At 45.1% G+C, this 15,389-nt stretch overlaps 1 protein-coding gene across 1 annotated transcript; it reads left to right on the top strand.

Moving 5' to 3' along the window:
• The first annotated feature begins 1,280 nt into the window (after positions 1 to 1,280).
• LOC128108805 (PRAME family member 8-like) lies at positions 1,281 to 3,502 on the top strand. The gene is made up of 3 exons (XM_052735839.1): positions 1,281 to 1,567; positions 2,032 to 2,622; positions 2,905 to 3,502. The coding sequence occupies exons 1-3, from the start codon at positions 1,281 to 1,283 to the stop codon at positions 3,500 to 3,502; spliced, it is 1,476 nt and encodes a 491-aa protein (XP_052591799.1).
• The last annotated feature ends 11,887 nt before the right edge of the window (positions 3,503 to 15,389 follow it).

Raw genomic sequence — 15,389 nt, 5'->3', positions numbered from 1 at the left:
GGAAGGTATATAAAGGTTCCGGAGAGCCATGGAAGATCCTCAGAGACCTGGAGCCTGGAGGAAGCACCTGCCTCAGCTGGGATAACGAGACTGTGGTCAGTGCCAAGAACTGGTGAGTAGTTGTCCTCCCTTGGGTCATGCGGTTTGATATAGGGACCTTTAGATCAAGATAGGACAGGAAATTTTCATTTCTGTCTCTTCAGATGAACACATTGAAGACAATGAGTATAGGTCTAAATGAAGTTTTACCTCCATCTCAAATGTCTTTGTACAATAGTTTGTGATTTCATTACGGTTGTTGATTGTTTTGAGTCAAGGGTTTCCTCTGTTGTTCAAGCTGTCCTAGAACTGGCCCTGTAGTTCTGGGGAGGCTGGAAATCAAGATCCTCCTGACTCTGGGTGCTGAGGTTATTAGCATGTTCCCTCATACTGTGGTACGTTCACACACTACTGTTTTTATTTGCTTTTGTGGAACAAGGGCTCATGTGGACCTGTAGACCACATATCTTAGCCTCTTTGGCAGTTCCTCTGCTTCGGACTCACAGTAGCTGTCTGGAATTGCTTGTGAGTTCTATCTTGATTCAGGCTTTAGTCTGCATCTTTTTCAAAAAGGTTTGCTTTTTGGGGGGTGGGGGTGATATGTTTTAAGTTTTCTGACCCAGGGTGGCTGAAAAAACTGCAAGAAGCCACTGCCATCATCCTCCTTGGTAGAAACTAAACATTTTGGTTTTCGAGACTGGCTTTCTCTGTGGCTTTGGAGGCTCTCCTGCATCTGGCTCTGTAGACCAGGCTGGCCTTGAACTCAGAGAGATCCACCTGGCTCTGCCTCCCGAGTGCTGGGATTAAAGGCGAGTGCCACCACCACCCAGCTAGAAACTAAACTAAACATTGAATCACAACATAAAGCTTTTTTTTTTTTTTTTTTTTGAGAAAGTGTCACTCATAAGGTATTTTGACATTGAAATCATGTGCCCATTAGGGGGATAGAAAGGCTCTCATGATGCCAGTGAGAGTCTAGATTTACACTACCAATGAGGACAATGGCTTAAGTTGATGTCTCTACCATTGTCAGAGCAATTGACTCAGTTCTTGAGTGGTTACTGTACTGGGGCGGGGGGGGGGGGGGGGGGGGGGGGGGGGGGGGTGGGGGGGGTGGGGGGGGGGGGGGGGGGGGGGGGGGGGGGGGGGGGGGGGGGGGGGGGGATTTCTAAACTTTATCTTGAAGATATGTTCTCACCTGAATGCTTCCCCAGGAGCCTTCTGACTGAAGACCATTCATGATGAGTGTTCAAACCCCACCCACACTCATGAAGTTGGCAAGGCAGGCACTCCTGAGAAATGAGGCCTTGGCCATCTCTGCTCTGCAGAAACTGCCCTGGACGCTCTTCCCAGCACTGTTCAAGGACGCCTTCCATGGCAGACACACTAGGATTGTGAAGGCTATGGTGGCAGCCTGGCCTTTCCCCTGCCTCCCTGTGGGGACGTTGATGAAGACCCCCAACTTGGAAACCTTCCAGGCTGTGCTAGATGGAGTAGACATGCAGCTGACAAGAGAGTTTCACCCCGGGTAAGCAACAACCAAGTACTGTAGACTGAGCACAAGGGGCTCGTGGAAGAGACCGTGGGTCAGGGAGAGCGGCTTTGTAGGTGGGTCAGAGGCTTCTGATGGGTTCATCATGCTGGGATGCAGGGACCTTGAAACCTATTGTTTCCTGTAGTAAGGACAGTTGAGTATGGATTAGAGGACAGAGTAGATGTAGCCAGAGAGGAAGGAGCCTATCCCTGGCTTTCCAACAACCACTAACATGGGACTAGGTAGAAATGGAGAGTAACTTAGTGGAAGGAAAGTGGTCAGCTGCACACATGCAGCTCAGGGGAGCTTCCATGACACACATGAGTTCCTACGTTGGACACTTGGTGCTGGAGAGACCTTGGCAGGAGGGAAGAGCTGACATTAGGGATGTGTAGTGAAAACTTGCTGGGGGTTGGGGCTTGTCATGTCTGCTGACACTTTACATGTTTTACCCACAGGATCGAGAAGCTTCAGGTGCTCGACCTGAGGAATGTTCAACATGCGTTCTGGAACGTATGGACTGGAAGAGAGGATGGGGACTGCTCAGCAGAGACTGTGGATGAGAGGCCTGTAGTGAAGGTCCTTTCCAGATATGCACTGAGGTGGCGGCATCTGAAGGTGATAACTGACCTCTACCTCAGGCTCCGTCTGAATGAAGAGCAAGCATGCTTCTTGAAGTGGGTCCAGCAGAGAAAAGATTTTCTACAGATACACTGTATGAACATGAAGATCTGGACTGTGCCTGTGTGCACTGTCAAAGGGATCTTGGATGTTTTCCACCCAGGACACATTGAGGACCTGGAATTGAACCTGGCCTGGAATGTGTCCAAACTGGCACAATTTGCTCCCTGCCTTGGACAGATGAGAAGTCTTCGGAAACTCTCCCTGAAAAACAAGGGCCAGAACATTTTCGGGCTTGTCTACAGAACAGCAGACACTGAGAAGCGGATCCGCAAGGCCTTTGCTCAGTTCTCGAAACTCCACCGTCTGCAGCACCTCTCCATGAATGGCATCTTCTTTCTCAAAGACCACATGAAACAAGTACTCAGGTAAGCAAGGATGGGGAGGTGGCTCAGCTACCAGAGCAAACCTTTCTAGTTCACTCTAAGGATTAGCATGTGCATGGGGCCTGCCAGTGACTGGGGACAAGTATGGTGAGAGTTGTGGGTGTGACTTGATTTAGTAGACTCCAAGAGGCAGCACCCGGTTACTCTGATTGTTCATAGAGTCAAACTGACCTTGAGACATGTGCCCCATCTTCCTCTTTATAAACCCCAGTATACCCCACTCCAAAACCTTTTCCCTGAACTAACCGCTTTGTCTATGTCTAGGTCCCTGAGAACCCGCTTGGAGACTCTCTCCATCCAAAACTGCGATCTGACAAGGTCCGACTTGAAATATTTCCCCTGGAGCCACAACCTGTGCCAGCTAAAACATCTGGACTTGAGGCAAACCGAGTTTTTGACTCCATGTCTCAAGCCTCTTGGAGTACTGCTAGAGATTGTAGCAGGTACTCTGGAGTCTCTGGACTTGCAGGGTTGTAGTATGGATGACTCTCAGGTCACTGACCTCATCCCTTCCCTCAGCAAGTGCTCCCAGCTCACGGAGGTTAACTTTTCATACAATGACTTCTCCATGCACGTCCTGAAGAAGCTTGTGCGTCACACAGCCAACTTGACCAACATAAGTGTGGAGCACTACCCTGCCCCTCTGCAGTGCTATGATGCTTCCGGTTGCATCGAGGAAGACAGATATGACCAACTTTGTCATGAGCTCATGGATATACTCAGAGCCGAAAGGGAGCCCAGTAGCATCTTCTTCTCCACAAATGCCTGCCATGTATGTGATGAGAACTGTGACTATGATGAGTGCTCTGAAAATAATGAATGCCTTGTCTTTCACCTGGAGCTTTGTTCTTGCTGGCAGTAAATAGGGAACATGACTTCTGGATGTGGGTGCTCTCCCTCTGGGTTCTTTCTCAGTCATTAGCCTCCCTGCTAGCTTCAGGGTCTGGAAAGACTCTCAACTGGCTTCAAGCATCTACTGAACCAAGGAACTGTTTTGGAAGTCTTCCGTTGTGATCTCTATTAATTGTGTTTTTAAAAGTCCCTATGCCTACCCATTACATTCTCCTTTTCAGCACAATAAGACAGCAATAAAAGAATTCAGTATCAGTTTTCTTCTTCATTGATATCTTTACTAAACTCATAGATTGATGGATGTCTTTTTGCTTAAATGCCATTATGATTTTCTGGCTCCCATACACCAACCAATTGTAAGAACTCTGGACATAAATATAAAAGTGAACAGATAGATGTCTATAATCACAACATTCCGTATTGGGGCAGGTAGATACAGTCTTCCTCTAGGGTGGACTAAATATCCATGCCAGCCTGGGATACAGAGTGAGACTCTCTATCCAAAGACCCTGGAGCCAGAGAGATGGCTCCAAAGCACAGGCTTGGGGCTCTTTCAGAGGGCTCAAGTTCAGTTTCCTGGACCCACATCAGGTGGCTCTCGACTGCCTGGAGCTCCAGCTCCTGGTGAAGGAATCTGTGTGGATACCTGCATTCATGCGCATTACTCCACACAATACATGTGTGCATGTGCATATACCTAAATAAAAAAAAAACAAATTTTACAAGTTAAAAAAATAAAAACTAATTATTAAAAATGGAGATATACTCTGGCAGGGTGCTTGCTCGGTGCCTATGAGGCCCTGGGCTCCATCTTCAGCTTTACAGGCTGTAGAGAGTACATGGAGTTTGAGGTGCCCGGTTCAGCCAGTGTTGGGCACTTGCACAGCTTGCATTTGGCTCCTTTGTTTGATCTCCAGCACCATAAAAAAATTAATTTATGAGGGTTTTGATATATAAAGTAGATAAGATTCAGAAGTGACCAGGTATGTATTTCACATAATATTTTTTTTTTTCTTTTTTTTTTTTTTTGGTTTTTTGAAGAGGGTTTTCTCTGTAGCTTTGTGCCTTTCCTGAAACTGGCTTTGGAGATCTGCTTGCCTCTGCCTTGGGAGTGTTGGGATTAAGGGCACACTCCACCACCGCCGGGCAACAAACATATTTCTAAGAGTCAATAATAAAATAAAACAGAAACAAGCCGGTCGGTGGTGGAGCACGCCTTTAATTCCAGCACTCCCAAGGCAGAGGCATGCGGATCTCTGTTAGTTCGAGGCCAGCCTGGTCTCCAAAGCAAGTTCCAGGAAAGGCGCAAAGCTAACAGAGAAACCCTATCTCGAAAAACAAACAACAAAAAAAATAATAATAATTTTATTTAACTGTTATCATTGAAGTTTTAGGTTTCATATGTATTTTTTCCCCCTAGAGAACGTGCCACTATATAACCCTAACATAGCAATTCCTGGGTCCCTAGTTCCCTTAGATGTACCTCCCTTGACAATGCTTTCCTACTATACATGAAACTCTTAATTGAATCTGTGAAGCCCACTAAATGGGGCACATGGTTCTCACTTGTAATCCCTCCATTCTGGAGGTAGAAACAGGAACAGACAGTCAATGTCTTCCTACCTACACAGACTAAGAACTTGTTCTGAAAGATGGAAGAAGCAAACACAGCCCTAGATGGAGTTCAGTGGCAGAGGGTGGGCAAAGCATTCATGGAGCCCTGGGGTTAAGTCCCAGTAAGAGGCAGAGAGACAGACAGGGGAGAGAGAGAAATAGGAGAGAGATGAAGGAAAGGAGAGAAAAAAGGGCTGTGTATTGCTTGGTATATTGTTGGCTGTGCACATGTGTAGTCCTGGATTCCCATGCCCAATGTGAAAAAAACAAATCAAAGAAACCGGAGAAATCCGCATTTGCATCTGTAAATAGAGGTCATGACTTCTGGATTCTTAGATATGGAAGGCTTGGAACACATCTCTCACCTGGGGACTCAGAGCTCCTGATTTCAGACGCTGCTGAGATGGCTGAGATGGAAACAAAATGATGAGCAGTGAGGTGGATTTTGCAGCCTGAGGACAGGGACAGCAGTGGGACCTCGGGGACAGGTACAGTCTTTTGGAATCAGAATGGCGATTTTGTGTTTCTATGTGGCTTCTGTCAGGGTCATGACCAGTGGCTTTGTCCTGCACCTGTAAAACTGGATGCTCTCCCTCTGGGGTCTTTCTCAGTTATTAACCTCACTGCCAGATTCAGGGTCAGGAGGATCTGATGACTCCGGAATGGAAAAACACTGGTATCTAATGACTGAAGTAGAGGTCCAGGTCACATCGGCAACAATGAAGTGAGAGCTTTTGTGACACTTCTTTCATTCTTGTCCTTTGCCTGTGAATTAGTCGCATCCCTTTTGTGTGTCACTGAAGTGAGCAGTTGAGACACTTCCTCCGAAGGATGTTCCAAGGGACTAGGAGGATTATTAGCATCCAGTCCACGCAGACATCGTCACCATGGACCCATCAGAGATGGCTGAAGGAAAGGGGAGCTCAGGGCAAAGTGCACAGGGTTTATGAGGTTGATTCTGCACTTTTCAATACTACTCTCTCTTTATTTGATAGTTTCATGTAAGCCAAGCTGTCCTTGAACTCTTGATGTTTTTTCCCTTACCCTACTGAGATTACCATGAGCCACCCAAGTCCAGCCTGCATGCCACATGTCTGTAGGTTGTAATCCTATGGACTCTTGAACTCTTTGAAATAGCCTTAGTGTATATAAAGGTGTCTAATAAATATATGTCTCTCTACTGGTATAAAACATTTAGTTTTGTTTTGTATTGTTTTTTGGTTTTTTGAGACAGGGTTTCTCTGTGTAGCTTTGGTGCCTTTCCTGGAACTCACTTTGGAGACCAGGCTGGCCTCGAACTCACAGAGATCTGCCTGAATCTGCCTTCCGAGTGCTGGCATTAAAGGCGTGCACCACCACCACCCGGCCATATATTTACTTTACAAAAGAGCTGAAAAAAAAAGAGCTGTATTTTATTGTATTTTAATTCTTCCTAGCTATATCCATTATATCCCCCCTTTTCTCTATAGTAAGATATCAAAAGAATAATTTATTATTGCTCTGTTTTATTCTTTATTGGAATATGTATTGACCACATAGAACAAGGATTCTTTGCTTAAATGTACTGCTGTTCTCTGAATTCCATAGATTATCTAAATTTAAGGATTCCTCAACAAACGGTTTCTTGGCATGGCGGTGGTGGCACACGCCTTTAATCCCAGCACTCGGGAGGCAGATTCAGGCAGATCTCTGTGAGTCCGAGGCCAGCCTGGTCTACAGAGTGAATTCCGGGAAAGGCACAAAGCTACACAGAGAAACCCTGTCAAAAAAAAAAAAAAGAGCACACTGCTTTTTTAGAAGATCCAAGTTTGGTTCGGGAGGCTCTCAAGTGGCTCTCAAAAGGTGGCTTCAGGTGACAGGATTACTGGATTACCTCTGGCCTGCCTAGGGCCCTACTTTTACATGTACAAATCCATACAATAAACATACATATACACCTAACTTTAAAAAATAGTCTTTAAATAGAGAACCCCATTTCACAAAGAAAGTGAAAAAAAAATGAACTAGCTGATTAAAATGGAGATGTTGCTCAGTAGCAGGGACTTGCCTAACTCATGTGTGGCTCTGACATCAATCCCCAGCACCACATGATGAAGAGAATATGTGGAGTTTACAGGGGTGTGGGTTGAGCTCAGTTGTTGAGCAATAGCCTAGTTTGCTCTGGGCTCTGGAGTTTGAGCTCCTGCACCGTGGATTGAGTGAAAGGATATCAGGAGTTTTCCCATGTAAAAAGCACTTGTGGAACAGAGCCAGCCCTGTGAGAGTAGGTACAGGTCAGCCATCCCCAAATTCCTGAGCATGAGACAGCTGTCCTCCTCACCCATCTGCCTTGTGGTGGCATGAGCAGAGGTAGTTTCACCTCCTCCCCACACACACCAAAGCCTGAGACACATGGGAGAACAGGCCCTGTGGTCATTAGTGTGGGAGAGCCATCCCTGATCTCCAGCTTCAACACTCGGGAGAGCAGGCCCTGCACCTTGCCAGGGCAGCACAATAGAGTCAACACTCTTAGTGCAGGTGTAGGTAGCCAGCCCTGATATTGTGACCACAGGAGAGCTGTCCCCATCTCCCATCTGGCAGACCAACCCCACAGCTGCCCAGGCCCAAACCCAGGGTTATGATTTGCCTGCCCCAGCATCCACCCCATCTATGATCTACTGCTAGAGCACGTGAATGGACCAGACCCACAGACCAAAGCTGCAGCATCTCCATAACACAAGGTGGCAGTGAGATGTCCAGGGAGAGTCCTTGTGGGGTCCATCATCGAACATGTAGTGAAGACCAGGGCCCTCAAACCAGATCAATGACTCGTTGCAATGAACACTTCCAAGTAGAGATGTATCGACAAAGGAATATATAAATGAGATCAAGATACATGATGTGAAAAACACATAAAATAAATAATAAAGTTTTAAAAAAGCACATGTGGATATATAGTCATAGGGAACAGGGTCTAATTTGCTAATCTGCATGAAAACTTACCCATTCTGTATCACCTTTAAAGCTTTAGGTTTCAAATGTATTTCTCTCTTTCTCTGTCTCTGTCTCTGTCTCTTTCTGTGTGTGTGTGTGTGTAGGTGTGTGTGTGTGTGTGTCTGTCTCTCTTTCTGGTTGTGTGTGTGTGTTCTTGGTTTTTTGGGGTTTATTTTCAGATAGTGTGTCACTATGGAGATTTTACAAAGCAACACCAGTGTCCCTAGCTCACTCCAAAAAAAGATGTGGAAGGCCCTCACTTGATAGAGTGCTTACCTATCTATTAATTAGGTTGGTGAATCCCATTAAATAGGGTATAATAATATATACAAGTTATCCTACCACTCTGGAGGTGAGGCCACAAAACAGATATTCAGGAAAATTCCTCTTGGTGCAGAACCAGAGTCCCTCAGCACCTTCATTCTGGTCTCTCAGTTTTATTCCTGCTCAGTGATAGCTGTAAAAAATAAAATGAAGCCGGGCGGTGGTGGCGCACGCCTTTAATCCCAGCACTCGGGAGGCAGAGCCAGGCGGATCTCTGTGAGTTCGAGGCCAGCCTGGACTACCAAGTGAGTTCCAGGAAAGGCGCAAAGCTACACAGAGAAACCCTGTCTCGAAAAACCAAAAAAAAAAAATAAAATAAAATAAAATAAAATAAAATAAAATGAAAGTTGCCAGGCGGTGGTGGTGCACACCTTTAATCCCAGCACTTGGGAGGCAGAGCCAGGCGGATCTCTCTGAGTTCGAGGCCAGACTGGGCTACCAAGTGAGTTCCAGGAAAGGCGTAAAGCTACACAGAGAAACCCTGTCTCGAAAAAAAAAATAAAATAAATAAATAAATAAATAAATAAAATGAAAATTAATAAGTAACGCTGAACTCTTAAATTGTTTGAATTGTAAAGACTTAGGGACTTTTAAACGTTGCAATGTTTTATATTGCGATGCTATTAAGTAATATTGATATGATATATTGGGGATACTCTAGAGAGGAAAGGTTATGGTTTAACAGTTAATGTGTTTTTGTGTCAAGTTGACAGGGCTCACTTGTGCTGGCTAGCTTTACGTCAACTTGACACAAGCTAGACTCATCTGAGGAGATGGAACACCAATTGAGAAAATGTCCTACCACGTTGTCCTGTGTACAAGCCTGTGGTGCGTTTCCTTCATTGGTCATTGATATGAGAAGGCCCAGACATCCTGGGTGGGGCTATCCATGGGGTGGTGGTCCTGGATGCTATCAGAAAGCAAGCCCAGTAAGCCCTGAGGACCAAGGCAGTAATTAACATTCCTGAAAAGCTTTTATATCAATATCTGCCTCCAGGTCCCTATCTCAAATTCCAACCTTCACATCTTTCATGATGGACATAAAAGCTGGGAGGTGAAATAAACCCTTTTCTCTTCAAGTCCTCTTGGTCATGGCCTTTATCACATCAGTATAAATTTAAGTAAGACACAAAGTTATCATGCTGAGTTGAGACTTTCTGCTGACTTGACCATACACAAGCCCAAGCCCGATACACTCAGGGGTTCAGTAGTCAGCCTTGGTGGGAATCATAGCTTTGATGTTTCATTGGTATCTATCTGGGGTGGGAGGAATTCTACTCATGTCTCCCAGGAAGAAGCTCACTCAACAAAATGAATGCAAGGTCTTGTACTTGCTGGGCAAGTGTTCCAACCCCGGGAGGTAGTTACAGCCTAATATTTGGAACCAAAACATTGTTTTGTTTTTGTTTGCTCAAATCTATCTATTGATCTATCTGTGTATGTATGTATGTATGTATGTATGTATGTACATACCTATTTCTATCCATGTATCTATCTATCCATCTATCTATCTATCTATCTATCTATCTATCTATCTATCTATCCATCCATCTACAGAGTTCCACTTCCCACACCAGGCTGGCTTTATTCCCAGAGGGATCCTCCTCAAGTCCTGTATTACAGGCGTGAGCCCCCAAGCCCAGTTTGAAGCTGTCATTTCAAATGTATTGGGACCCTTTTTATGGTTGTTGTTGAAAACCAGGTCTTACAATCCCATGGTTGACTTGAAGAGTCTCAGTAGCTGTGGATGACCTTGAACTTTGAATGCTGTTCCTATGTGGACACAATAAGTGTCTTAGTCAGGGTCTCTATTGCTGTGAAGAGACACCATGACCCGGGCAGAAACTCATATAAATGAAAACGTTTAATTGTGGTGGTTTGCTTACAGTTTCAGAGGTTCAGCCCATTATCATCATGGCAGGTGACACGGTGGCATGCAGGCAGACATGGTGTTCAAGACGTAGCTGAGAGTCTTCCATCTCACAGGCAACAGCAAACAGTTTAAGGGTGACACTGAGCAAAGCTTGATCAAAAGAGACCTCAAGGCCTGCCTCCACTGTGATACACTTCCTCCATAACCATAGCTGCTGGGTTGGTCATTTTACTCTTTTATTTATAACTCATTCTTGGTTGTCTTTTATTTATAATGCATTTGCACTGCATGAGGGACAGTTATATCATGTCAGGTGTAATTATGACCTGGTTATTGTTTTTATTTAGAAATTATGCACAATCTGAAGAGATATGGTTGTATGTGTCTCCACCTCTTCCCACTTCAGATGACTTAATTAATAAAAATCACTCACACGTGTACCCAGCTATCTGAGTTTTAGTGAATTCAAGATCAAGTGTTGACAACCAAGAATAGCTAAGGTAGCCCAGCTGTGGTGGCACACGCCTTTAATCCCAGCACTCAGGAGGCAGTGACAGGAGAATCTGGGAGTTCAATAGCAGCCTGGCTTACAGAGTGAGGTCCAGGACAGCCAGTGCAGCACAGAGAAACCAAAACCAAAAAAAAATAGTTATCATATTCCAGATACAGTTTCACTATATAGTTCAGACGGAGTTCACTCTCAATCCTTCCTGAGTTTCTGGGGTGAGTACATGACCTTACATAGCCCTGGTTGTCCTGGAACTCAAGATGTAGACCAGGTTGTCCTTGAGATCACAGAGGATCCACCTGCCCTTGCCTCTCAAGTACTGGGATTAAAGGCATGCTCCACCACACCCACATCTGGAATTTCTAAATGTTGTCCAAACACAAATATTTCAATCCTTTCCTATCAAGTGCCAAATGTTTTATGTTGTCCTGGTTTGGTCATGTGGTCAAGATAAGGACACAGAGTCTTGACTCAGGAGATAGATAGCTCAGTGGTAGAACATTCGCCTACAATGCACAATATGTGGGTTTGATCCCCAACAACGTAAAAACAAGTGCACAAATACACACCCTACTGCAGAACCTCAGCCTTCCTTCCAAGTATGGATGTGTTTGTGGTGGTGTTGAAAATTGAAACTAAGCAATGCCAAGTGCTGTTTTGAGCAAGTTTCTCTGTTACTGTGTTTAAAATGTACCAAACCCTACTTGGGGAGGGAAGAGTCTAATTCACCTTACACCTAACAGTCCTTCATGAAGAGAAGTCAGGTGAGGAGCTCAGACAGGAACTGAGGAAGAACCCATGGGTAGAGGACTGCTCCTTTCCGGCTTGCTTTCTTCTCTAACCCAGGATTATCTGCTCAGGTGGCCCCTCAGGCCAACAATAGTCTGAGGCCTTCCACATCAACCATTAATCAAGAAAATGCCCCATAGACTTGACTACAGGAGACTTTTTTCTTACTCTCTTTTTCTTTCCTCTTCCTCCTAATCTTCTGTTTGCTCCTTTGGTGGTGGTGGTGGTGGTGGTTGGTCAAGATGGGTTTCCCCAAACCCAGAAGGACAAACATGGTATATACTCACTCATAAGTGGATACTAGATATAAAGCAAAGAACAATCAGACTGTAACCCACAGAACCAGGGAGGCTACATAGCAGGGGGGACCCTAGGATGACTATGGCTTATAATAAGTTTTGGTTTTACTCAATCATTGGGCAACCCTCGGTGAAACATTTCACTATTATGATAAGAATTTGTACTGTATCAACCTAAGTAAGTGAGTAAGTAAATAAATAAATAAATAGAAAGAAAGAAAGAAAGAAAGAAAGAAAGAAAGAAAGAAATTTAAAAAAAGATGGGGTTTCCCTATGTAGCCCAGGCTGTCCTGGAACTAGCTCTGTCCACCAGCCTGGCCTTGAGCTCAGAGATAAGCATGCCTCTGCCTCAGTACTGGGATTAAAGGTATGGGCTACCACACTAAGCTCAAGAAAAGAGTTTCTTAATCCAGGTTCCCTCTTAGCTTGTTTGTTTGTTTTTTGAAGACAGGGTTTCTCTGTGTAACAGCCCTGTCTGTTCTGGAACTCACTCTGTAGACCAGGCTGCCCTTGAACTCACAGAGATCCTCCTGCCTCTGCCTCCCGAGTGCTGGGATTAAAGCTGTGAGCCATCACCCCCTGCTAAGGTTCCCTCTTTGCATATGACTCTAAAAGCTCACCAGCAACGTGCTAAGAGTGTGGTTTAACGGTGATCTATGTCCAGGCCCTGTCTTTGCTTTTCAGTTTGAAATCGCAGGTCACTAAATTAACCAGGCAGGTTGGACTGGAGACCCCTGCTTAGGCATCCAGAGTGGCTGGAATTAGGACCCTGTGCACTAGGTCCAGCCCAAATGATCTTATTTCCTTGGCACAAATCTTTATTTTTGACGTTTTTGTTTAGGACAGGGTCCCACTCTATGTTCCAGTTTGGCCTGGAATTCACTACATAGTCCAAGCTGGACTTAAACTTGCTAGTAGATGATAATCATCAAATCTTGATGTTCTTGCCTCCAGCCCTCAAGAGCTGGAATTCTAGGTATGTGACACCATACCTGCTTCCTTATAGCTCTCTTAGCTTGGACATTGTGGAGATCAGGCTGTGCCCGCTCTGCTACTCCATACTATACAGAAAAAAATAATGTGAAAGCACCAAGCAGATGCCACAAAAGGCTGCTCTGTTTTCTCTCACAGATCGGGCTCAATTTCAGTGTCCTGAGACTTGAGCAAGCAGTTTCTGGGAGGGCCATGAACAAAAGACATAGTCCTTACAGTAGCTCCCTTTCTGCACATACTCTGACCACTGAAGGTTCAGCCAGTTGTTTATTGTTGGGGACCCCTCACCAACTTAGGACTATGTGTATGGGTCAATGTGAATGTGCAAGGCCAGCCAGCCTCCATGGCAGCTCAAGGACAAAGCCTGGGACTTGTCCAGGCCTGCCCAAAATAGATAACTGTAACTCTTGTGTAATATTAACGGGACCATCCTTAATATTATACATCCCGGGGGCTCAGGAGAGAGAACTACTAACGGTGAGGACTATTTTCAGGAAATAGAATCTCATCACACCGAGCTCTATAGTCCACTTGCTTTAATTCCTCTGGCATAACATCCTACTTACACAGCTTCGGTTCTGTTCTCGTGCCTAGCTCCTTTCTTGCCTGATTTCCCTATCTATTACTCCCTCTAAGTTCTATCTTAATTCTCTCATCTTAATTCTGCCTCAACTAGGTCCTTTTCACCTTGTTCTTACCCAGCTAGTACTTCCCCATCTGGCTCTTCCTCATCTTCCATCTCGTTCCTCTAGTCCTCTCTTCTAGCCCTTCAATCTAGTTCTTCCCCATCTCAGTTTGTTCCTCTCAAGTTCTTACCCATCTAGTTCTTCCATTCTCTTTCCTCTTCTCCGTCCTCCACATGCCCTGGGAGTCCTGGTATATATACACTTACAAGCAGTATTCCCTTAGCAGTGCAAAGCCAGGCTTCCAGGGTCAAACGGAGGGGTGATAAGAATCACATAGGAAGGCAATAACCATTAATTATCATTTGCAACCCCAAAGGGAAGTGACCAATGAGGAAATGAATTAACTAAAGGCTAAATTCAGGTAATATCTAAGAAGAGGGCTCTTATGTGCTCAACTATAGTCTTAAATGTGATTGGTAGAAAATGTTAAGAATCTATAAGTTGCTAGGTCAATGGGAGAAAATAAAACTGCCTTCTTTTTTCCTATGGTTCCTATCTGTCCAAGCTATCTGCCGTTTTTCTGCAGGGTAGGGGAAAGTGTGCTCAGTTGCTAGGCAACCTGTGTACAGCTAGATGCCTCTGGTGATAGTTAAAGGGAGATCTGGAACTAGAGGTAAGGTGTGGGAGCCCGTTTTCAGGTTCCTCCTGGCTTTACCCAGCAGGTCCACATAGAGGATAATTAGGACCACGGGCCTGAGTGCAGGTGTCTGAGATGGTCTGCACTTGGCTGTGCTGGGGGTGGGGGGGGAGGTTTTTTGCTCCACCCCTTGGTGTCTCTATAAATACCCTGGGACAGAGACAGTCGGGGCGTTGGAAAAGGTTCCAGGCTCTCTCGAGGCTATCCTTTATTTTCTGTTTATCTCCACAATAGTCTCCGCAATAAATCCTTCTATCTAATATTTCCTGCTGCTCAAACTCAAGAAAACTCTGAGGAGTAGTGGGGTTGGGTAAACGCCCCAGAGTAAGTTTTGGGAAAGAAGGAAGTAAAGCTTAATTGGCACATCCACCAGGCCTTCTCAAACAGGTCGCCTGGATGCTTAAGTCTGTTCTTAGAGTACAGAGGTATCTGTGATAAAGTACTTTCCTCCATCTGGGGATGGACCTCGCCAGATGCTGCCAATGATTATAATTACAAGGAGGCTTAAACTGGGGTTCTGGATGAGCATAGCTGTCAGCACAGAAAGTTATCTAAATATTCCTAGAAGTGGTTAGGTGAGGAGTTAGAGGTCTATAAAGTTAGTAAGGCTGTAAGAAAGGAGAGCCGGGTGGTGGTGGTGCATGCCTTTAATCCCAGCACTAGGGAGGCAGAGCCAGGTGGATCTCTGTGAGTTCGAGGCCAGCCTGGGCTACAGAGTGAGTTCCAGGAAAGGCGCAAAGCTACACAGAGAAACCCTGTCTGAAAAAACCAAAAAAAAAAAAAAAAAAAAAAAGAGGTGGGTCCAAGCTAAACTGTGTAAAGCTATTACTTAAGTCCACCTGACCTAGGTGGTGTCTCCTTGTGGAATTTGCCTTAAATCAGGAGACCTTCATGTGGACTGTTATTACTGCTAGTCCTTGAAAGTGGCCAAGGGAGATATCTGATTCTACAGAAAGCCTTTCCTGAGGCTGTTCTCCAAATACCTGGAATGTGTATGTCCAGAGAGTGATCAGTCCATACTATTAGCCCTTCTTAGGGGAAAGTCAATTGGGAAAACTATGAAGGCACACATGATTTTCATAACAGAAGACAACTGATATATAACAAGCCAAATAACACCAGAAGCTCCTTGGAATTTGGCTTCCTCTGGAGGAAATCCTTCATCCCTTCAGGTAGTGACTTTGCCATAACCAGCTAAGTT

The sequence above is a fragment of the Peromyscus californicus genome, unplaced genomic scaffold (assembly GCF_007827085.1).
Source record: "Peromyscus californicus insignis strain IS unplaced genomic scaffold, ASM782708v3 Scaffold_13__1_contigs__length_99412109, whole genome shotgun sequence".
Taxonomy (NCBI): domain Eukaryota; kingdom Metazoa; phylum Chordata; class Mammalia; order Rodentia; family Cricetidae; genus Peromyscus; species Peromyscus californicus.
This window is presented reverse-complemented; position numbering and strand designations above follow the sequence as displayed.

Coding starts and splice junctions, on each gene's coding strand:
- LOC128108805 (XM_052735839.1), top strand. CDS start 1,281: ATGAGTGTTCAAACCCCACCCACACTCATGAAGTTGGCAAGGCAGGCA. Junction 1,568..2,031: donor ACAAGAGAGTTTCACCCCGG/GTAAGCAACAAC, acceptor TTTTACCCACAG/GATCGAGAAGCTTCAGGTGC. Junction 2,623..2,904: donor CACATGAAACAAGTACTCAG/GTAAGCAAGGAT, acceptor GTCTATGTCTAG/GTCCCTGAGAACCCGCTTGG.